This window comes from Anser brachyrhynchus (genome assembly GCF_964034855.1).
Source record: "Anser brachyrhynchus genome assembly, chromosome: 1".
NCBI lineage: Eukaryota > Metazoa > Chordata > Aves > Anseriformes > Anatidae > Anser > Anser brachyrhynchus.
In genome coordinates, this window is record NC_137694.1 from 2,285,371 (window position 1) to 2,310,851 (window position 25,481).

Genomic DNA, 25,481 nt, shown 5'->3' on the forward strand with positions numbered 1-25,481 from the left:
CAGATTTTTCTAATGTGTTTCTTGCCAGAAGCGGAACTGAAAAGGTGCAATTCAGCCAAGTTGTTAAAAGGAAAGTTTTCATTTGCTTCCTAGTTTTATTTCTCGGAAGTCTATAACCAATCTCCAGTAATAAACAACATTATTAAAGAACAGAGAAACTAACTTGCAGGAGCAGGCGAAAGCAGAAAATCGTGTATAGGCCAAAATTGCTTCCCCTTTCTGACATCATTCTTTGACCTTTGATGTATTTCCAGCTTGTGTAGATCTGAGCAGGAAAAGCTGGGAAATTAAACCGATTTCTCCTCCGTGAGAGTTGTGTTGAGCTGCTGTGTTTCTATTTTTTTGAAGTCTGCAGAGCACGGTCCACACCTTCTAGCTTGCAGCCCCAATTAGAGTAGCAAGAGCTGAACTAAGAGCTAATCCTAAAGTGACACAAACAGTAAACCTGATGCCTCCTTCAGTGTGCAATGACAAATGGCTAGAATAAAACTTTTTATTTTTTTTTGGTTTTAACTGGAATATAAGAGAAACACAGATGATATGGCCTTCAGAGGACTAGCAGAGATAACTACCAAAGCAACAAAAGGAGAAGGACAAGAAAAATGGGCCTGTTCCCCCCCAGAATTCCCCCTTTCTTAAACAACAAGCAATCAAACAAGCCAAGATTGGTTCAACGCAAGGAGATATCTTCATCATCCTCACTGATATACGGTCACCTGATGAAGATCCTGCACACTCAAGACTTCTCAGACACCCAAGAATGGACTGTTTACAACAGCATCCCACACTCAGCGCTCGATCCGTTTCCAGCCTCATCACCTTCCAGTCTTGTTTCCAGATTCACTTCACCTCTGATGGCAAATAAACCTCTTCCCTCTCTCAACCTTCTGCTTCCCAAACAGAAAAACAGTTTGAAATCTCATCCAAAGCCGATTTTGCTGGAAATACTTGAACTTCCTTCAACAGCCTCTACAGGACTTCTGGCGTTCAGGTAATACCGGGGTAAGCAAGTTACGTATGTTAGATTGACACCCATAGTCCTGGCTGCAAGACAACATGTGATTCCACAATGAGAATACAGCAGACACAGATACAAAGAAATCAGCCTTGCTCCTGATGAGCAATTAGACTTCGCTCATCCCCATTCCTCCCAAAACATCCAGCATCCATAAACGTGCCATTAGGGAAGCATGCAATGTCCCTGACCTAATTTGTTTAGTCCAGCAGTTGATTCCTCTGCACCCCCTCACCACTCCCCCCGCACAACAATTATTTCATAATAGAGGTTTTCTGCAGAGAAAAGAGAACAAATTTTGCCCAAGAAGGTGGAAATCTTGGCAAAAGCATTTGTGTGACTGTAATCAGCCTGCATGGGGTTTCCAATTTCTCTTTTCATTACGCAGCCACCGGTTTCTTTTATTCAGAGATGTGTATACAGTGGCAGAAGAGATCTCTCTAGCGGGTTTGCTCATGCCATCCTCCCCCTCCTAAAAATAACCAATTGAGGCTTTTCCTGCAAGACGCCTTTCATGTGCTTGCTTGAATAGCTTATGTGAAATAGCTCCTGCATACCGAAGCATACAGAAAGCTTTATTCTCGCACACGGGAAAGGATTTATTTAACCAAAATGAAAAAGCAACCAAAGAGAAGACAGATATCCTCCCTTACAATCGGGATTTCCAACCGTCTGAATGATATGTAAATTATACTCCTTTTTTAATGTGTGGGCCTAGTTGGAAGAGGTCCTAGTCAAAAACAGCCCCTTTCTCGTTCAACGCATCCGCTGTGCGTGCGTGCATGCGTAGTCAACCAGATTTGATGACTAAGGGTGGTCACAAATTATCTCTCAAAATTGTGGGATTAATTTTCTACTAAATGGTTTTCTTTTCACTAGAAACGTCCATTTTCTCCATGAAAACCTGATGTTTTGCTGAAAACGAATGCTCACACCTGAAAATGGAAACCTTTCAGTCAACTGGGAATTCAACCAACATACCTCATTTTCTTTTTTTTTTTTTAACTACTTCCCATCAACTGACGCATTGTGTCTCCCACGATGTGATCTGATCCCAGCAGATCCTTCTAATGATGCTCTACAGTGGCTCAACCACAGGGTAGAAAGTTTTAGCAACCTACCAACTCCACAGCTGACGTTTGTAGGATGCTTGGAATCTTTCCCATGTCCTCATAACCCTACAACTCAAACCAGCCAAGAGACAAAGCTGAGTTTTTTCCCCTCTTTTTTTTTTTTTTTTTTTTTTTTTCCAGCATAGGATTAATTCCCCATCTGAATATCCCCCTCTGACCAGGCTGAATGGCATTGCTGAGAAACTAAAAGAGAAGCAATGTTACTGAAATAGGAACAACTTGGGACAAAATCATTTGCTCCTTGATGACACCAAAAGTAGCAGCAAAGGGATTCAGGAGTTAACTTGCAAGACCCACGGTTACAAAAAAAACTAACATTATTTTTTAAACATGGGATGTGCAGGATTATTGACAGCTTAAAAAGCATGTAAAAATGGAAGTACAAATCACTCCATTATCATTTCACTATTTTATTCTGTTATTCGTCTTTGTGCTTTTCAAATGCTTGATCAAGAAATAGATGGAAGAGTCTCCACACAGGTTGTTATTACTTTTATGCCCAAATTATAACTGCATGTATTACAGCAATAGTATCTGAATTGTGATTTTTTAAAAATTATTTTCAAAGTCTCTGAAATGTAATTTTTTTAAAGTCCTCCTATGCCTACAACCTAAACAGAGTGTAAAATTCCTTAATACTTCCTGTTGAGTAGAAATCTACTCTGAAAAACAAGTGCAAAACCAGATGAGATGCAAATGTCAGGGCACCCCCAGGTCCCTGTCTGCTGAGCTGCTCTCCAGTCACTTGTTTCCAAATCTGTACCCATGTCTGGCATTACTCCATCCTTGGTGCCGCACCCGGCATTTTCCTTTGTCGAACTTCATGCAGTTGACGATTGCCCAATGCTCCAATGTATCTAGATCTGTCTGCAAGACCTCTCGCCCTTCCAGGCAGTCAACAGCTCCTCCCAGTTTTGTATCATCAGCAATTTTACTTCGGATGCATCCAACTCGTGCATCTAGACCGTTGATAAAAACGTTGGGCAGAACTGGCTCCAAGACTAAGCCTTGGGGAACACCAATAGGGACCTGCCATTTGGAGCCCCATTCACTACGACCCTTTGAGCCCTACCTTTGAGCTCATTCTTCACCGAGGGTACCACGTACCTGCTCTTCTCGCAATTGTCCAGAAGGATGCTGTGAGGGACAGCGTCAAAAACCTTGGCAAAATCCAGAAAAACTACACCTACCACCTTCCCTTCATCCACTAAGTAGGTGATTTTAGCATAGAAGAAGATCAAATCAGTGACATAGGACTTTCTTTTCATGAACCATGTTGACCGGAGAGGAGGAAGTGTGCCTTGGAGTAGATTTTAGTAGTCAGTGAAGAACAAAGCACAGGTATCCCAAGAGCTGGCAAATCGCGCACCGAGGGACATTCACACCACTCACATCTCTTGCTGTCCTCACCTCCGCTTCGATGCTTCGGGTTTAGCTAATATGGCTGTACATTCCTCACTGCCGGTCTCATTACATTCAGATCCTGGTGCTAAGCACGTTGTTAAGCATTGTAATTCTTTCTTTATTAGATTCAGGTATATAAATGGCATCCCAGGGAGCACTGTGAATTTTGATCATTATTTCTTTACTCAAGCTATGTTCAACTGCCTGCTGAGAGGATGATCACCAACTTACCCCATGCCCCTGTGGGACCCATTATTTATCTTATTACATTTTATAGTGTGGAGTAAATAAATAGCATTAAAGTGCTAAATTTATTCATCAAAATGGGTTGCATTAGAATAGTGGAGCCATTTCTAAAATGAAGGAAATGCTGTTAATAGACACTCTATGAAGATGTGGAAAACATTCACTGTAATATGGCTGTAATAAAGCAGGACTGCTCCGAATTGCTGATGACATTTCACATGTGTGGAGCAGGACACTGACACTTTAATATCTCCACTTCCTCACATCACGTCTATCCCATGCAGCCCAAGAGAGCCGTATTAATTATTTTGGTGTCATTTCTATGAAATTAATTTCAGTCTTTATTAGAGCATGCATATTAAGCAACGATTGCCTGGCTACTTGAGAGATGGGCTTGGAAAATCCTACACACTGGGAGGAAACAGAAGCATGGTGAAAGCCATGCAGCGACACAACTGTTTTCATCTCAAATTTTTTTGCGGTCTTTATGCAATTAAGTCGCCGTGGAAGCACAGCAGAAGCAGGTAGGAAGCGACCCAATCTTTACAGGGCAGTGAGGCAAAGCAGGCACAGCCAAGCAATTTGTGCCGAAGGTAGGCACGGCAGCAGTGGGAGATCTGTGATTAAGACCAGGGAGGAGTGGGGTCCCATTTCCTCGATAAAAGCAACTGATTGACATCAAGTGTTTGCCTTCCTCTAAAATTTGTTCTTACAAAGAACAAATAAACTTGCTTTTCCCACTAAAAAGCTAAATGGAACTGTACCAAAACTATAATGCAGACAGAGTAATGTCTTGGTCCTGCTGTTGCGCTGCGCTTACTGCAAAACAAAATTAACATCTTTTAATTACCCTTACCTTACACAAGTCACCAAAGTAAAATATGTATCTCCAGAGCAGACTATTTAAAGCTCTACCTACCAAGCATGAAGATATTCTGCAACTTGTTCACCTTCAGAGCAAATGAAATACTTCAACAAATGTTGCTGCTCTACCAAGAACTAGGCACTGGGAGGCCTACTTCCCTTCCCCACTCTCTCTGGGGAATACACCATACTTAGCCCATGCAAGTGAAATTTCATTTTTCTTTCTAATTTTATTGTCGATCTCTAAGAGCTAAGCAAGCAAAGCACAGAAGAGGTTACTCCAAACAGCCATCCCACTGCTCTAGATAAGATGAGCTGTCCTTTCAAGACAGAGGCATGTCTCTTTGTCTCATGTGCCATTTTGATTAATTTATGTTATTAAATCAAAAAGATTCTTAAAACAAACAACCTATAATAAACAAGAGCCAAGACTTTCACCAGTAGATGTCTGAACAAGAAGAGAAGAAAAAAGTAAGACAACAAACTGTGTCTTTACAGCCATTAATTCCTCAGCCAACACTGGCCAAGTGGCTATTTGCCCTTCCAACATTAATTTACACGGTACACTTTTAGATAACAATCACGACCCCCTCCTCAGACCTCGTTTTGTTGCCTGATTAAATACAAAAGAGGAGGCAAGAAGTGAAATTTTGACTTTGCCGCTATCAAGCCAACCTGGTACAGAGTGGGCTCTTACTCCGTATTTCTCTTCCGAAGAAGACTTCAGCTTAGACCCAGAAGACTTCAGCTTAGATCCAAAACACAGCCAGGTCGTTCCTGCGATGAGCCGTGCTGCTGACAGATGGGTCCCACCAGGCACACACGTACCTTCATCAGAAGTTTACCGCTCCAGGAAAGCTCAGCGATTAAAGTGGCCCCAAATACGCCCAAATCAACCAAAATACACCCAAGATTTACCTTGGATGTGTGTTAGGTGATGCCTACAGAAATCAGATAATACCATGAAAAGCAGTTTATTAAAGCTTACCTGCAAAGACCAGCCAGTATACACAAAATAAATGAGAAAGGGTAGATGAGACGAGGATAGTCAGCTTAGGATTGAAAAGGGAGGTGGTTTTAATATGTTGTACTACAAATGAGTGAAGCAATGCCATTGTGGGAAGCATTCCTCCTGTCTAGCTGAAACAATTTCTCTGAACATGACACAGTAAAATAAAATTTATAAATGTTAATAAAATTTTTTTAAAGGTCAGGTCGGTATTTTCTGTAACATGTGTCGGGGGGAACCGAATACATCTCAGCATCAGGTCACCGTGGGACAGCACTGACATTAAAGAGCGGAGGACCAGCAACTCTTCTAGTAGTGAATTAGTTACTGCAACAAGGTTTGCTTCCCCCTCCCTTTCAGTCTGGTCACTCCGATGTGGCAGCAAAGCAATCAAAAGTTTAGTGAAACGAATCCTCAGTAGGATCGCGACACCAGTCTGCACCAGAATGGTCAACAAAGCTGAATAGCTCTTAAAAAATAAGAGTAAGCAATCACTAAAAGCGTTGTGAAATTTAAGTGATTTATGCATGATGCGCAACAGCGGAGAAGGGGAGAAAAGGACTTGTTAAAGCGTGTTTAAAGTCAAGGATCAGACTGCCCTACTCTTTGAAGCTCGACTATAAAGAAGGACAAGTGGCAGGGATTTCGAGATTCGTCGCCACGCACGCATCCCGGGCTGAAAGGCTGTGATTGTTACCTTCACCCTTCAGTGGCTTTGATTCGGCTTCAATGAGGGAGTTATTTTTGTTGATCATTCAGTGATTGTCGCAGGGCGAAGATGACATGTACTGTCAACAGAGGGTGTCCAATTGGTTAAACCCGAAGATCAGAGTTTGTAAGGCAAAAAAATATATGGTGCAGATCTCGCTGACACCTCAAAGGCTTCAGACGCTCAAATTCATTGGAGGAGAAGAAGAGACGGAGGGAGATGCTGCCATTTTAGCTGACTGTGATAACAGGTTAATCTTTTCAAATATAATTTGTTCTCAAACCTAAAACCCTTTGCACTCCACATCTTCCCTTAGAAGATTTCTAGAGGATTGAAATGGAGGGGAAACAGCAATACAGGGAAGCCCATGTTCATTCACACTTAGATTAATGGAAGAGTCCCACCAGGGCTGATGTCTCAGCCCTGTGGTACTTGACAGCACCCTCTTCCCACAAGCAGTCTTGTTTTAATTAACTGTTGTGAAATGCAGCACAGAGAAATAAAAATTGTCCGCCTTCACCTTATTACGCCACTTAAAACATACTTAAGCATAAAAAAATTAAAATCATTCTTCGGATAATAAATTAGCCTAGTAATTCTAATAAATACTCTGTATTTTTGAATATTTTAATGCTTTGACTGGAGAAGTCTATGGGATAGCCATAAACTCACTACGAGCATTGTCAGATCTTCTGCATTTAAATTATTTACAAAAAGCTTAATGGACACTTTTACCTTTTCCTCTCTATGCTTCAGTCCCCCCTCCTCCACAGATACAAACATTTCACTATATTTAAAAGTTTTCTGAAAAAATTAATTGGCATTGGATGTAAGAGAAGAGTCTCCAATGCTATCTTGAAAGAAAACCGCAAATTCCATTAAAACTAGACGTATGTTATGGCAAAAACAAAATCAGCTTCTGTTTTCAAGGATACTGAAAACACTAAGATATAATAAAAGTAATGACAAATGTCTGCATCCTTTCATGAGGCTGACTGCACTAATCCTCCGATGAGCTTTAAACAGCAATCCATGGCCCAACAAGTGTCACATCTATATAAACGCTATAAACTCATGATTCGTACAGGCACACACAAAAAACTCTACATGACCTCAATGCAACGTAAGAAAATGCACACGATCTCAAGACGATGTAAGTGTTATTAGATTCATTAAACTTCAAGCCTCCCCCAAATTCTTAGACATTTGCATACAATTAACATTTCAGTCTATTGTGTTCAACCCTTTGCAGTGGCTCATCAAAATGCTGTGTGTTTTGCCCTTGAACTACAAGCATCAATTCGGTGTTGAGGCAGCAAAGGAAGTGCTGGAATGAGAAATGGGATGGAGAAGTTTGAGGTAAAAGATAAATATCTATTAATGTTCCAGAGGATACCTCGGGACTTCAGCCAAGGTAACTCATTACCCTGGAACTTGCATGTTCTGAGCTAAACCAAAGATTTGGGTGTTTGTTTTTCTCCCCCCCAAGGTTTATCAATACCAGAATAGAACTTTGATTCTTCACCTAGGAGACATTATTTGCATGTCATCACATAATTATAAGACATGCTTACTTCTTTGCACTCTTTAGTGAATACTGAAATTATGGAAATTCTAGGATCAATGACAAAAATCAGAGGTTTCAAAAACCACCCACAAAGCCGAAAGACTTCATGTAGATGGAAAACGGGAAGCAAGATAATTAGGTCATGTCCTTTCTGACATTTATTTTAGTAAGCAGAGAATCAGATGGCGTTCTCTCCTTCATATGCAATTCAGAAGCTCAAGAAATATATTCACACTGTACTTACCCACGGATAGAATTGAACTGTGGGAATAGATATTCCCACCTATTTGACATACAGTGCAAGAGCGGATTTCTCAACACATTTATTAATATACTAACAGAAAATGTGCAGATTTCAGTATGAGTTTAGATCTGTTCTTGTGCACAAGTTGAGAACAAGTGTCCAGCAAACAGGCTGATGAGCCCTTGTTAAGGCTCATACCTAGAGACAAACGATCTACTTGAGGTTCAGATTCTGGACTCTCATCTATGAGATAGGAGAAAAAGAACAGAGTGCAAGGGTAAATTCAGTAATAAATTACAAATTTGCTGAAGTCCCCTCAATTAAAGCAGTGCTGCAAAGTCTCAGTCACCTGCTTCCTTAGGGTGAACAAGGCTTGTTTGGTGGATATTTAGGTGAAACTCCCTTTCCCAGAACCTAACCTGACACTTTGTCCGTTCTCATAAGAAGCAACATGTGCCAATGGGCTTTTTCCTGCTTTCGTGCCATGGAATTAAAAGGCAAGGCTGTGTGGCACTGAAAAGTGATGGCGGTTGGAAAGCAAACTCTCAAAGCATCAATGGTCAGGTCTCATAAGCTACAAATATAGACAGGAACTTAAGCTCTGTGTCTTTGTAACCTGTAACGTTAAGAAAATCCGTAAAATTCCAGAGGGAATAGAGAGAAGAGAAACAGCCCTCAGACCTAATCTTTCCAAGCAGTTGTGAAATTGGGCAGACCTAAATGCAGACCTGCTCCAGGGTCTCTCTCTCCTATTCTCTCCCTCTGACCTAAATTTTGTGGTTCTTCTCGCCGAGCTGGTTTTCTGCTAAATTTCTGCAGCAGCGACAGAATAGAGGAGAACCCAGGACTGGCGAGCGATGCTCTCACTAAAATCCCCCTCCACCTCCTAAGAATGCTTCAGATAGTCCTTGAGGACTGGTGACCCAGTCAAAAGGACCAGTTGCAATGCATTCATCACGGTATTGCTGTTTGAAGTCTTTGGGGAAAAGTTGGCTTGGCTCATATACCAGCAAAGCTCAGCACTTCCCAGTAACCCAGGAATGTATGGTTTTTAATTCATCTTGCGCTGGATTTCATAAAAATAGACCAAACTATACCAGCACTTAGCTACTGCAGAGACCTGCAGAATAATAAAAAGTACCTGATAGCACTTACATTGTTTCAAAGATTAAACAGCCTCCTCAGTGCAAGCGAGAAAAATTTCTATAGAAATAAAAAAAAAAAAAGGGGGGGGGGGGGGGAGGTGGGAACACATGAAAAAAGAGGGCATCTTTTTGTCCTATATACCGGTGTGCTGTTTGTTACACACCAAATAGCTAAAACAAAGGAAAAACTAAGCAGGATTTGTACAGTAACTCGTGCAAGGCGGTGATTTTCCAGCTGAGGACCACTGACCAGCTCTGCCGGCACCACAGGGAAGCTGTGCTAATGCAAAGGCCTGAGGACGCCACCCAAGCACGCACCCATGCGGGCTGGGCGCACTCCAGCAGCAGCCAACCCTAACTCCTGCCCCAGAAGGCTCCCTTAAAGCTTGCAGGCTTCATCTATTTCCATAAAGCAGCATTTCCTATTAAAACCGAAGTGACACCGAAGTCACACACCCCTTGCCAACATTCGGTACGAGCCCTCTGGGCTAACAGTGATTTCGAGATGCTACACATCAGAGACAGTCCCCGAGCTTGAAGCTTCACTTCTTGCTCTACCCCTTGGCCACCTCTGCCTACCTCCCAGACAAATCGTGATGGACCTCAACAAAAGAAAAAGCCACGTTATCCTTTGTAATGATGAAAATTAACGGCCTGTGACACAATTGGTCTCCCCGGGGTGGCTTGTCGTACAAGGTGGGAATTTCACCCCAACTTTGTAATGACATGGATATCAAAAACGTCAAAAGATTTACTGTAAAAAGCACCTCCGGGCCAAGTTCAAGGTGATTTTCGTGTTATTGTTTTAGTTTTTCTTTTTTTTCTCCCCTCAGTAAAACAAAATTCACAATTATAAAACCACAAGCCACAAGGAAATGGCTCTTACATGCCCCCCAACCACTCTGATGCTCACAAAACCAGCTGGCTCCTTGTTCTGTGCCCACCTGCAGCTGCACTCTGGTTCTCCATTTCTTTTTCTTCAGGGGATGCCTACTGGTTCCATGCCTTTCAAAAACCGCACTGCATTCCTTATTGTGCAATTATTTTTAAAGTTATATGTCAGTTCTAAAAAAGAGCAACGAAATGATAAGACACAGGAGACGGAAGAATTCAAACATATGCTTTGAATTTCATAAACAACAAGGATTGTTACAGTAAAAGCCACCAGAAACTGGAAAAAAAAATAGTAAAATGAGCTCAACATAATTAGGTATTTAATTAGAGCACCAAACCATTACTGATATGTCCTTTAAATTTGGGAATTCAAAGCATATAAATTAAAGCGAAACCTTTCTATTTCTGTATGGCTATGTGCAAAAAAAAATCCTTTACAAAAATAACTCCCTAGGAACCAGTTTCAACGCCCTTGGGTAGCGGCAGCACTTTGTATCTGAGAATCTGGAAAAAAATAATCTAAATAAGGCTCCCCAAATCCACTCTATTAGAAAAAGGAATAGAAGAGGAATATATTTAAAAAAAAAAAACAGACTTTTGTTTCAGTGGTTATGCTGGAGCAGCAAACGTCCTGGAGGAGAGTGCATAGCTACAACATGGACCTGGAGCACAAGAAGCCAAGGAAGAAGAAGGAAATCTTCGCCAGTGACCACAGCTCTGGAGGGATTTTGCTAGAAGGGCTAAATCAGAGGGGTAAAGAACATTCACGAGCTGAAATAGATGCGCAGAAGAAGCCTTTAAGGACAGACCTAGTTGAGAGACCTCCTGACAAACCCTGCACTACGAGATATTAGCTTATTTACATCCTGCTTAATCAGTCTTCTCTTTCCTTTCATCAGGCAAACTGGCTTAATTAACAATCAAAAAGCTCCCAATTAGAAACTAAGGAATAAATCCACGGAAAGGGCACCCGTTTATAAACAGAGACAAACAGCATCACTTAGCGCTGCCCTGCTTCGCTTTGTACAGAACCACGGGAACACAGCAACTACGCTCTTTCCTCGTGCAACTTATTTAAAATGCTAATTTACTAAAATAACACTATTTTGAGCCTAACTAGAGAAAACAAAAAACAAACAAACAAAAAAAAAACAGAGGGAAAGCAATACGGAATGACAAGGAACGAAGAGACCCAACGTATTGAAGCTGCTACTTCCTAAACCAACAGTTTTCAGCGAAGCTCCTCTAGCCACACCCAAGAGGCCTGTATCTCTGTTGAAATCAAGCTTCAAAATCAATCCTTGTGGATTTGAGTGCAAAAAGACTTACTAAATTTGCAAAGATCCTGGCAGAGCATGGAACCACACCTCAACCCCCTAAACTTACCATCTCTTTGCAGCCATGACCAAAAAAGCTACGAACGGGTTAAATCCCAGCTGCTTATGCACAACGTCTGATCGTCCCACTTAAAGAACAGCAACAACAAAATCTTTCCACTGAAATTCCAAAGGGGGAACTCCAGTTTGAAGTCTACGAAGTGACAACCAGTAATGACTTCTGACAACTCGACTCGTTTCGGTGTTGAGCTGCTGGGACTTGCCACCCAACGCTGGGAAGTCTCAGAAAACGCCCGTTAGCGACACTGATATCGTCTTCTCCTCGTGCCAGATGCTAACTCCATCCAGAGAGGGATTTATGTCTATAAAGCTCTTTAAAAATCCACCGTCAGCCCCAGTTATCCCGGTTTGATTTCATAGGAAAAGGAGAGGAAAATAACTTATTTTAAACTGCCCCTAAACCACGGGCATGTCTCTGATAAGATCTACCTGAGCTGCAGGAATTCAAAAGAACCATAAAAAAGATTTTATTTCACGTTCATTTTGGATGAAGAAAAACGTCTCTGTTGGTCTTTTCATCTTTTCACACCATTGGTCTTTTCATCTTTTTTTCTGGCAACATATGTTAAATTAGAGGAACAATCACTTCTTAAATGCCATGGGCTAGGGGAAAGTCTGGGTTTGCAGTACGAAACCCATCACGAAACCATAAAAGTACCATGTGCTTCCCTGTGGGAAAAAAAAAAAATGCTCATTTTTTAGTCGATTTACATCTATTAATCAACAATCTAGAATAAAAATGTGTAATATGTATGTGGTGTTTTCATTCATCTTCCATGCGATGCTTTGTTACACAAATAAATTTGGTATCTGAAGAGTTTAACTTGTCCACACGGGGATGCTTCCATCTTACAGCCCGCTTTGCAAAGCGTAGAATGGGAAGAATGTGTAAAGGTTGAAGCTCACCAGTGTTAATCCTCACAAATGGACGGCAGTGCTGTGAATTATAATTAATTTCTGCAGTGGTAATAGGGCTGTAGCACGTGGTTTCATCAAAATTCAACTCTGCTGATTAAACAACTTCAGGAATTCGGGTGTTCTACATCAAGATTATAGCAGTAGGTGAAGGTCCGGGAGCCACACTTGCATTCAACAGACTTTAGATTTTTTTTCTCTCCCTCTGTCATCCTTTGCCAGACCAGGCACACGATCGAACCGCCTGAGCACACAAATCCAGTAGCTCAACCACCAATGTTCTGCTTGCATCTCTTGACTCATTTGCGTGCATACATGAGGTCGATGAAAACTGAAACCTCCGCCTTGTTAAAAACTTTGCCCCATCTAGCATTTAGCACGCTCATTTCTCATGCAGAATTAGGGGCAGCCCTACCTGAGAGAGTTTTTCTCTCCTAGCTGGTACTGTAGCGAAGGCAAAATGAACAGCAATCCCTTTGGGTTTGGGCACAAAGAGGCTTCCTGGATAGTGCTTTATGCGCGGTACACAATACTTTTCAGCCTGGGTGTGTGTGCAGGCAACTCTGAAATAGCTTTTATTTATCAGCCCTCCAGGCACGTTGCTTACTCTGCCAAGCTTTTGGGAAGGTTTAAGGGCACTGGAAAAATTCACGAAAAAAAAACCACAAACCAACAACCGCCAACCACCCTTCATTTTGTTTACCTAACTTACGTGATTGACATTTTTAAATGATATTGTACTCTCAATAGCTATTGCCTTCAATTCAAAGAACTTAGCTACATTTCTTCAAAGATCATGTTTTTAACACTGTAAAACGCTTGATGGTAGGTAATTACAACACATTATCAGAATAACTCAAATACTGCATATACTACTTTATAAATGACAACCAGCAATTAAATCTATTACTGCCTTTCATCAAACTAACCAGAGAAAAACATTTAACTATTGGCCTGGGCGTATCTAAAACTGATAATAAGTACCCATTCTGCTTACACTAACAATAGTTCTTCGTCCTTGACAACTTCTATTTATTTTTTTAATACGGAAGAGACGCCAAACATCTTCTTTAGGAGACTCTGGAGGGATGCATGTGACTGATCTCCTCCCATCATACAAGGAAAAACGTGTGTTTCACGTGCCTGTGTAAGCAGCCACACAGCAGCACCCGTGTTCAGTCCTGGGTACGCGATGGGGAGGGTGCAGAGGGGACTTTGGGGAAAAAAGCAGCCGAGCAGAGGTTGGATGAGTTGTTTTATCAGCAGATCACATAGGCGACAATTTTGGCACCTCTTCTGCAGAAGAAAGATTGACCCTGATGAATTGGCAGCAGAAAATACCCCCCAATACTCAAAGTGCCATGAGGACTAGGAAGAATGCTATTGGGGATGGAGACAGAACAATGATTCGGGAGCCCGGCGAAGGAGAGGGAGAGAAATAGCGATGTTAAGAAAATAGCAAGTAACAATCTAGAGATTCCTTGCAATTAATTAACTTTTATTACTTTTTTTAAACAACAATTTGCTTTCAGTTCAGATTACTGATTTGCAAGTAGTGCAAGCCCAGCCTGACTTTCTGAGTGAATTGCAAACCCCATTTCCATTAACATCAGTTACGCGGCGTGTAGCAAGAGGGATGCTCTTCACAATGAGGAATGAATCGCAGTGATAAACTACACACCCCTGTAAAACTAAATGAAGAACGGCTTCAGCCTGAAGACTAGTCTCCATCATTTGTAAGGATCAAGGAGAAGAGGCTGATTTTATTTCCTCCCTGTAGCATTATAAAATTTCAGAAAATTTAAGCTTTCCTTCTCCGTGTAGCAGTTTGCATTTCTGCGCTGTGATCTATCCGCTGTCTGGCCATCAACCAGACCCGACCACGGCTGTCACTCGTCTTCATCAAGATGCAGACGAATGGTGACTTTTTTTCCACCCTCTGTAAGCCCTGGAGACTTATTAGAAGAGAAGCAAATCTGACACTTCCCAATCTTTCTCCCTCCTTGTTGTATTTAGTGTTATTTCTCTCTTAGGAGGTCTGAAATTTTCCTTTATATTCTAAACAATTACATCGATGTAACATCTTGAGTCCACTGAGCTAGCTACCTGCCTCAGTGCTAGAAATTATAAACTTGGGTATCCCAAATCCAAGTAACTGTTTCTGAAGGATCTATACTTATTCAGCAATGTTATTTGACCTGATGGAGTGTAAACGTTTGGTTGTTTTTAACTTTACAAACACAAACTGTTACTGCAGAAAAAAGGAGTTAACTGAAAAAAGGTCAAGAAAAATGATTAAAATCACTAGGATCCTCAGCCAGTACCTGACCATTCATTAAATTTTACAGCATACATAGCACTGCTAGTCTGTGTCTTCTCTGAAGTCTTTTTCTCCTATGATGAATCAACTGGGACTGCCTAGAAAACGTAAATAAGAGCAGTTCTGTTCAGAGATTATAAAATCACGGAATGATATAATGGTTTAGGTTGGAAGGGACTTGAAGATGATTTAGTTCCACCCCCCCTGCCATGGCAGGGACACCTCCCTCAGCCCAGGCTGCCCCCAGCCCCATCCAGCCTGGCCTTGGGCACTGCCAGGGATGGGGCAGCCACAGCTCCTCTGGGCAGCCTGGGCCAGGGCCTCGCCTCCCTCAGAGGGAAGAATTTCTTCCTTAGAGCTTATCTAAATCTCCCCTCTTTTAGTTTAAAGCCATTCCCCCTGTCCTATCACCACACCCCCTGACACAGAGTCCCTCCCCAGCTCTCCTGCAGCCCCTTCAGGCCCTGGCAGCCTGCTGTGAGGTCTCCCCGGAGCCTTCCCTTCTCCAGGCTGAGCACCCCCAGCTCCCTCAGCCTGGCCCCACAGCAGAGCGGCTCCGGACCTTCGATCATCCTCCAACACCCCCAGGACCTTCTCCTCAGGGCTGCTCTCCATCCATTCTCCACCCAGCTTGGATTTGGGCTTGGGATTGCCCCAACCCAGACACAGGACCTCGCACTTGGCCTTGTTGAACCTCACGAGGTTCGCACAGGCCCACCTCTCAGGCCCGCCCAGGTCCCTCTGGATGCCATCCCTTCTCACACACCTTGGTGTCATCAGCAAACTTGCTGAGGGTGCACTCGATCCCACTGTCCACGTCACCAACAGAGATGTTAAGCAGCCCCACTTGATTATCCCGATAAATGATTAACACAGCATTTAGCATCCCTGGTACCACTACGCCACTAGTTTCAATTATTATTACATGGATTGATTCTTAAGTCACAATAAAGACTCAAGAAGAGGTGGTATTAGCTTCTGGTATTTTGTAACATTTTAGTATTTCCATATATATATATATAAATAATCAGAAACTCATCAACCTGAAGGTACAGACAGAACAAAGGCAATGGCCTCAAACGGTCCCACTGGGCTCCCAAAACCTCAAGTTGCCTCTAACACGAGCAGCACCTGAACCTGAAGGTCCATTTCCAGAGTTCAACTCCCACTCGTATGTCACTGCCTGGATGTTCTCCAGGAACAAAACTATTTACTGGTGTCCATACACTCAAATCAACATCCGTAACGCTTGGACAAGCTGTGATTCATGGAGCCTACCTCCGCAGAAACCCAGCCTCGTGCTCTCCTGTTGATGCCCTGTCCCTGAGCCCAGAATCACTTAACCGACCATAAAACCCCACACAACCTAGCACAGCTAGCTGCCTGATGTGGCTGTTCATCTACAGATGACAAACTACCCAATGGACCCGCGGAATAAACGTTATCTCCGACTCGCAGATAAGGGAGCAGAGGCAGAGGTGATTAAGCGGTGTCGGATCCGCGGTCTGAGAGCATTTCCACTCGGCTCTGCTGCCTCCCCATGGGAGGGGGTTACAACTCCTGTGCTAAGAGGCTCCCAGCAGGTGCTCCAGATTTCAGACCATCTCGAGAAAGAATATTCTCGTTTTCAAAGCCAAAATAAAAAATCGGCTTTCAGGAATACAAAACAACAGTAAAAAAAAATAAAATAAAATAAAATAAAAGGACTAAAAGCCCTCTACAGTGGCACTTGGTGATGTTTGCTGCTCAGGAGAACCTGCTATCCCTCTGTTTAAACAGATGAAAATGTATTGCAACAGCCTTTGCATTGTGTATTGTTACTTTGGTCAAAACCAGACCCCAGCATCCTACCAGCAAGGGCAAAATACGTTTATTTTTTTTTAATTAAATAAACACATCTTTGTTTCCCCTTGTTTCCTTCCTTCGAGTTTTAAAATGTCATAACCAAAGCATAAAGGTGAAAGAACTTGTTTACTTAAATTACAGGTAAGGGGAGGGGGGAGCAGACCTGCATTTCCCAGCTGACTTCTTCAGTTCAACATTTAGCATTATTTCTTTTTTTTTTTTTATGGTTACATCCAGCACGCTTGCTCCAACAGCTTCTTAAAAAAATAAAATAACATAAATCCACCGAATGAAACAAAGTCACCAAATCACCCAAGAGCCCTGGCACTTCAGCAGTGGATAAACAAGAGCAGAAATTGCTATTGTGCATTTCATCTTGGGTGCATTCATATGCTCAAGGAACCCACCCCAGAGCCAGGGCATCCTTTTCATCCTTTTCCTGCTCCCATTCCCACCAGGTCACATTGCTTTAAGGCACTTTTAAAACAGATGAAGAGGTAGGAAGGAAAAGAGGTACATCCACAAGCAAGGAAAATAGCATATTTAAATGGACTTTATGGATTTAAATCAGAAATCAAGAAGCTAACTTCACCGTTGAACAGGAGTTTGCTTGCACAGGAATTATGAATCAGAGTGGAAATTTCACAGGCACCCACTTGACAGAGGTGGTAAATAAATTAAAAGACTAAAAATTTAATGAAGAATCCAATATCTAAGAAATGTTATCCAAAGGTTTCACTTGTATTTCACACAGAGGTTCCTATCTCTGCTGTAAGGAGCTTACAGGTCTGGTCACGGCCTACCAGTATTATTTAATGTCCCTCATGATGCTATTTGTTCAGCATCTCCGAGATGATTCGCCTTTTGCTCCTGCACCAGCACACCAGCGCAGGATGAACATCCCTGTTTTACAGGCGTGGAAGTCAGGCAGAGACGGATGAAGCGGTTTGAAACGTGCTGAGAAGGGGAATACAGAAAGAAATGGCTAAAAAGCTGTTTTAATTATCGATAATTATAGCAGTGATAAAGGGAGCACAACCAAAGATGGGTCTGAATAAGGAATACGCAGAGGGGAGGAAGATGGGGCTACAGAGATGTGCAGAAAGCTGTTCAGAGCTTGCACGAGGCATTCAAGCCACTTTTTCACCAGATGTGGTCCTCAAATGGAGAAGGTGACCAGATCACCCACGTTATACATACCCTGCCCGCACAGCCTTCAGCGCCAGGCTAGAGGACCGCTCTCCCAGCTGAACTAAGCTGTCACAGACCTGTCACACCCTCCAGAGCAAAACCCATTTGTCCAGAGGCAAAGCTACAAAAAAATGGAAAAGTCTGGACCTCGATTAATAACAGTGAGAATTTACGACTTGCAGTTACGTTCCACCTGTTCCAAACCCGCACAGAATTTATGACTGTTTAACTCACCGCTTCATCCACAACGCCTTCATCCCTGGCTGTCACAGAGCCAGGATTCCCACGTACCGAGCAATACACTTCACGCTGAGGTGTTAATGAATTGACGTCTATAAAAAGCTTGCAAGTTATCAGATGAAAGGGGCTACAGAAGTGCTTAGCAGTGGTATTAAGCAATGTGCAATTACTGCTAATCTATCCGGTATTCAAGATGTTGGGGACCCGAAATAACTAAAATAAAGGCCCACTTCTTCCCTGCAAATTTTATTTATGACTGTTCTGCAGATTGCTAAAAATTACAGATTTTTAAATGAAACCCCAAAGGAACATTCCACCAAAAGCTTATTTTGTGTATGACTCAGTGGCTGAAAAGCATGCTCTTCCATGAGCTGACTTCCCTGCAAGGCAGCTCTTGCGGTGCTGCAAGGACTTTCCTCCTGCTGCCCCAGCAGCACACAGCACTCCGTGAAATCATAGATGAAAACTAAATACTCTGAAAATCTCTTTTTTTTTTTCCCTGTTAATGTACTTGGAGGTGTTCAAAATTCACCTCTGTGCTCTAGCTGGGATAACTGCTGGACTTCCCCAAATTACAGAATTTTATTTTGTACGTAAGAACACCAGTTCACTACCAAAGGCTTTTCCAAGAAGATACTTAAACATGTCATATATGTGAAATAAATTTAATTTAAAAACTAAAAATATAAAGCTCAGTAGGGCAAATGGAACCCCAAAAGCTGTCATCCTGGGTTTTGTATCTTTACTGATAAAGGCAAGCACAAAACACAGGAATCACTTTTTTTTTTTTTTTTAATCACAAAATAGGTCTACTCCGATCAAAAATTTATAAAGCTTTATGAAAATAACTGCATTAGCTCTCCTAAACTTTTCAGGACTATCATACTGTAACTCAGATTTAGACCACATTAGGTTTTCATCCTTGGATTTCCTCTACTACGCTCAGGGAAAGCCCTCACTGATGTATTTTCTGAATGACTTCCATAAACAGATTGCAAACCTAGAACTTGCTTCTTTTTTTGGAAGAAAAAAGAAAAAATGTGCCTTTTTTTTTTTTTTTTGGCCAGCTATGCCTTGTGAATTCTTCTGCTGTTTTGCACGCTTTTATATTTTTTATTTTTTTTAGTGTAAGAGATGTACTTATTACATTGGAAATGAAAACTAGTGACATCAAAGCAAGTTTCAGTTCCTGTGGACGTTCCCCAGTGCCAGAGGAGCTGCCAGAAAAGCCCTGACTCCTGCATAGGGGACCCTCACCTTGTGCTTGAACAGTTTCATACAGCCTGAGAAGCCAAAGCACTGAACATGTATCTCAGCATACAACTCAGGATCCCTAAAGTATTCCAAGATTATGCCATTTTGTACCTAAGATCCTCAAATTAAATAAATGGATCCAATCTTCCCTTCCAACTTTCCTAAACGCTTTTCTGAACAGAAAGCTTTTGGGAGGAGCTGCAGACTCCTTTGAGGGCAGAGACACCTTTGCATAAAGATGCTGAAAAATGAGAGGGCCGGACAACCACCACCCACATGAAGTTCAACAAGAGCAAGTGCCAGATTCTGCACCTGGGATTGGCAACCCTGGATACGTACAGACTGGGGGACAAGAGGCTGGACAACGCTCACAGGCAGTGTTTGATTTTTGGGCGGTCCTGTGAGGAGCCAGGAGTTGGACTCATTGATCCTTGTGGGTCCCTTCCAACTCAGGATATTCTGTGATTCTAAGAAAAACAACGCTTCTGCTTCTAGTTTCAGGGTGGGGTTGGGGGAGAAAAGGAAAACATCAGAAAGAGAAAAACCTGTAAACTTCAGTGCACGTAGGACCCCTTTCAATCACATTTCATCTCCTGTTTCTTGAATATAACACCTACAAACTTCTGCGGAACGTTCTGTGTAACAGTTTAACACTTAACCGGTTAAAAAATAAATAACTAAAAACGTGATCCTTGGTCCATGCTTCCACTGTACCAGCTCCTTTCCTTTGCTCTCAGCTGCAATCTGAAAAGATGACCTTCTTGCAACAAAGGAAGGTTACTCCCCATCTCTAATCATATTCTTGCACCTGTCCCGCTAACAAGGTGCCATTGGGTGATTATAATTTACAGCCAGTTTGAACTCGCACAAGACTTAAGCTTCTTTTGAAAGCGAGCTATGCATTTTACATGTCTCACCTCACGGGTCCCCGCTACAATAATCCGCGCCAATTCGTTTGTCTGCCTGGGTAAAGCACCAACAGCAAATCAGGCAGTCACTGCCGCCGCCTGTACGTTCGTGCTGGAGAGGTGTGGATTAAAGGAATAAAATAACTTTTCCTAGAGGCGAGCTAATAGACAAAGTTTTACATCAAAACAGAGCTTAAAAAGGCCAAAGAATTTCATGTATATTGAATTCTCTTAAAGAAAAATACACATTTTGTACAGTCTGTAAGGAAAAATACACTGGAAAATATACTAGTAGGATCGCCTTTCAGAGGCTTTGCCTATTTTGCTCGTGGGTAAGGAAATGCTCTGATGTAGAATTATTGGTCCAGTGACATGGTGTAGAAATATAACAGGAATTCCCTGACTACCTGCTAGGTCTGGTATCGGACAAGAACCACTAAATGAATTTAAATAAAACTGTCTCCTTACTTGTGGAAGGTCCTTCCTTTGGTCCTCCGTGGGCTGCAAGAGGACAGGCCGCGGGGGATCTTCTGTTGTGTGCCTGGAGCACTGTCTCCCTCTCCTTCTCCTCTCACCTACGCGTTCACAAGGCCTGTTTCTCTCACAATTTTTCCTCACTCCTCACTGCCTGTGAAGCACTTTGCTCTTTCCTAACTACGCTATCACAGAGGTGCCACCAGCTTTGCTGATGGACTCAGCTGTGTCCCGAGGGGGCAGCCATTTTGGAGCTGTCCGGAACAGGCCATGACCAACATAGGGCAGCCCCTGGTCTCCTCCAAAAGGCCACCCCTGCAGTACCCCCTAAAAACCCAAATCCTCCTACTTAGACCCAGTACACTTCCAGTCATCACAGCTACTATCACCTACAAAAGATACAATACTTAAAGAAGTGATTTCAGGTTTCTAGTTGGTGCTTGGAAGAGGCCGGTTTGTAACTGAGAACATTGGACTTTTAACCTCAGCTGTTAACACGAACTCTAATGGAAAGCTAGGAATTGCATTCATAGGAACTAGAACAAAAGCAGCAGAAGTTTCAGCATCAAATGATGATCTATGGAAACAGCAAAAGTAGAACGCAAGTGCTGTCAGTATCAGGAAAACTAGATCGGCTCTGACCTACGCATTCCCTTTGGGAATTATGGACACCAGAGCTAAAAGTAAAGTTTTTAAAAAAGTCAGTGCAGGAAAATAAAACCCACCAGCAGAGAGAAACTGCTACACAGCCACTAACAGTAACATAAATTGACTGCATAAGGACATGGAGTCACTCTGCCTTCTCTGGTGGCTCATTACCCCAGGATGTAGAAAGACATGGTTCAACTTAGTCAGTGGTTCTCAACATTTTTAGCCCTTATTGCAGACTTATTGCACAGGAAATACAGCATTGCCATTGCTATTTCCAGGCCAAAGATCATATAAAACCTTGGTAGTATAAAACTTTATACGGTTTTGTCTTGGCTCAAGCTTATTTCAACAGCAACAAAGCTGCCCGACAGGGAGATTATTAACATCTAACTTGTTTGTAGCTTCACCTTGGGTTTAAATCATCGGGTTTTGTTTTGATATTTTTTGTTGTTTTTCTCCCCAGAATTTATACCATATATTGCAACGGTGTAACAAAATTAAGTGGTCATTGCATAAAGAAAAATCTGTGGACCCATAACAAGAAAGAGCTGGATACAGACTCTTGGACAGTACAGAAAAATAACAAGCAGACTCAAGAACAAGGAAGTTCTACCATGAACATCCATCTCTCAGCAGAGTTAAGGATAATAATGATTCACCTGAACAATGCATTGGAACGGTTAGCTAACACCAAAGAAAGCTGTAGATACTAGAGAGCTTATGTATGTAATTGCTAGTAAAGTTATTGAAGAGGATCAGTAATAATGGACTAGTTTGGTCTATACAACCACATTTTATAACTACTGATTTCACCATAAGCGTGCTGGTAAAAACATCAGTTAGATTAACGATGTCTTCATAGCACCATGCTGGCTTTTCCTCATTTTAAATTTTGGTGTAACACTACAACAAGCTTAAAAAGTCAAAAATAGCCTTTCTACAGTCCAACATCACCTACTTGGAGGAAACCCCATCACTATTCTCAACCCAGTATGCAATCAACATTTTTTTGCCAACTTGTTAACATACATCCACCAGTGATGCTCATCATCTCTTTGGGAATGCACAAAGAAGCAGATCTACACAAGGTTTGCTGGTGTATTTCAAGACTTGCTGTCAGGACATGACTCAGGTCTTGTCATGCAGTATTCAAATGGAATAAATAAGTCACTGAAAATTGTATGACTAAATCTCTACTTATACTACAATGAAAATAACAGTGTTCAGCGATATAGGGAACTTTAATCTTACTCCATGAAAACATGAGTTAAATTGCTAGAATTAACCTAGTCAGTGTTTCTATTAAGAAATGAGCTGAAACTACTTTGTTGGCTTGATGAACATAATATGGGTTAGAAGTAATTAGCTATCATGGAAGTGAATGAATGCTGCTCTCAGCTATTCAATGCAAGTTCTTGCAAATGTCAAATTTCTATGTTGCTTCAGGTTGTATTTCATCCGACAGAAAGGAGGAGCTGGAAAGATGTGAAATTTCTGACAGGCTGTTGATTTCCTGTACGGACGAAGCATGTTTGAAAACTCAAAACTTGACTGATCTGCTGAAGCACATTCTCTGACAGACAATATAAAATCAATGCATCACATATTAAGAGGGTTTTTTTTGGCATGTAAGAGTTTTTGTTTGTGTGGGAGGTGGGGGGGATCGCTTTATTTTCTGTCATCGAAAATGAACAGCCTTACCTTAAGGTTTTTATAAACTGTCGTCTTTAATCAGACACACACAGGAGGACTGTCAGTTCTCATAAGGCATTGGGGGAATAAAAAAAAAAAAGCACAAAACGTGAAGCTGTTCCCCATCCCCTTCCCGTGCACGCGCCCCATTTTTGCGATGGCCTCAGTCAGAACTAAACCTTTTCTTAGCAGTGTCACAACAACAAGCTTTTCTGAAATGTGTCTTTATAATTCAGCGACGCAGACTTTATGAGAGCTTGTCAAAGGGAAAAGAGTTAGGATGCGCCTGCAAGAAACATTCATTCTTGCTGTTGACAGATATAAAGTACTAAATGTCAACAGCAAGGAACTCGTCAACTAAATGTCTTCTAAACACTCATTAAACCAGGGGGAGGAAAAAAAATTCAGTAGGTGGGTGTCAAATTGCTCCCTTAAGATTTTGTTGCTTGCGATTGAGGTCAATTGAAGTAAACAGCGAGTGTATGAAAAGTTGCATCAAGCACCTGTCACATTCAAGGACGAGTATTAATGATTCCAAAATAAAGACGTGAATATTAAGCAGCACGATGACTACTAGTATCATAATGAAAAGCAGCAGTCGAGACCTCCTGATTTGAGCCCCATTTGCCTCGTTGCACTGCAGACCTTGCAGGAAGGCACCATCTCCCTGCCTCAGTAGCCTTGCTCAGTAAAGAGAGAATACTGCCTACCTTGCAGAAGCAGGATTTAGATGAGCTAAGTGCTATTTCCCCCCTCTTTTTGAAGATAAGGGGTATGTCTGAATGCAAGACTTAAACTACGCATGAAACCTGGATAGTTATATTCTGAAGGGGTCACCGGCGTTAAAAGTGTGCAAATGATGTTTTCCTGTGTATGTAAAAGCATCTTGGATTTAAACTTTTTTTTTTCCTTAACCCCTTCTCAATGTTATTCATTGGGAAGTACAGACTTTAGTCAGTCAGTATTATTTTATAAGTTCCATCTCCTACCTTGAGAGTCAGTTTTATTGATTTCTCTAAAATCGAGTCCTTCGCTTTCAAAAAGCTAAAAACATCAGCTCTCATTATTTACCATTATCTGCGCCCTAAGAGTATTTGACATTTTCCACCTACTTCAATAATAATATATTACTCTTAGACTGATAAAATGCCACACATTTTTCTTAACCATCCTGGTATCATTTAACATACCCTCAACATACTAAAAGTAACTAACAAACTAATCAAATTCTCACACTCCTTTTGCTTCCAAAGTAACACATTCTGCAGTATCAAATATTAATTTTATAGTACATCACTGTAAGATATTACAGCATATTTTAAAATTAAATCAGCTGTTTATTATTACAGCTGTAAAACTAACTAATAAGAGGGATTATCAGTGACATACACATGTTCTTAATTATACGCACAGCTTCGTATCAATTACAGGTATGCAGCTACGAACACTGCTCAACTGCAGCAGCAGTTTATGTTTGCAAAGGCCAAAAGGACTTAGATGCCCCCTGGGAGCTGCCAAGGTCTTTGCTATTGCTTCCTAACATTTTGAAAATAAACAGAGGATTTAAACTCTGCATACAGTACCTTTCATCTTGACATATCCTGTATTAAGTAGCAGCTTGACATGGTTATTTCTAAAGTGTGGAAAGCTAAGACTTCACTGTTAATAACATATGTACCTGCATGTACGTATATATCCTGTATATTGTGTACATCCCTCCCAAGGACAGGTTACAAGTGGAGTCTGAAATGTGACCTTCAGCAGTTTAGAGCAGATTGCCACCAGCTGGTGAGGAGCACACTGGTATCAACAAGCAGCGAAGGAAAATTACTATTCTCCATGATTATTCCCTAAAGCATTAGCTTTATTTATTAAAAGAGCAATCACTCTTTTTTCACTGTTAATACAGATGAAAGAAAACTAAATTCCAAAAATGCTAACAGTTGAAAAGCTACTGCTGTAAACGACAAGGACCAACCAGTTTAAATGAACGTAATCATTCAATTGTTAAATTAAATTGTCAAACTGTATACTGCCTGTCCCCCCTGCTCCCAACCTCTGAGCACTCTGATATAACGGGAATTGGCAAACTTTGCAATGCCTTGGAGCACTGCGCACAACTGAGTGTTAAACTTCAGTCTTTGCACCTCAAACATCATCAGTGGAGTGAAATCAGTAGGGTTTTTGTTGTTGTCGTTTGGCTGGATTTTTTTGGTACTCAAATCAACACTTCATTTTCACTTTCTTACTGTCCAGACTTTGAAACTGAAGATTCTATGAAGGCAGGGATTACAGTATTGCTGACACGGTGTACTTGTTCCCATCTGGCAAAGAGTGAAACACTATGACACACACTGCCTGGTC

At 41.7% G+C, this 25,481-nt stretch overlaps 1 protein-coding gene across 5 annotated transcripts in view; it reads right to left on the bottom strand.

Moving 5' to 3' along the window:
- Positions 1–25,481, bottom strand: part of EXOC4 (exocyst complex component 4) — a 380,649-nt gene that overhangs the window by 172,838 nt on the left and 182,330 nt on the right. For 2 of the 5 annotated variants that reach the window (XM_080577984.1, XM_080577983.1), the window contains one exon: positions 19,241–25,475. The exons of the other annotated variants lie outside the window; for them this stretch is intronic. In XM_080577984.1, the coding sequence (XP_080434110.1) occupies positions 25,460–25,475 (16 nt within the window). In that variant the 3' untranslated portion in view covers positions 19,241–25,459. Of the gene's footprint in view, positions 1–19,240; positions 25,476–25,481 lie in introns of those variants that run through there. 5 annotated transcript variants of the gene reach the window in all.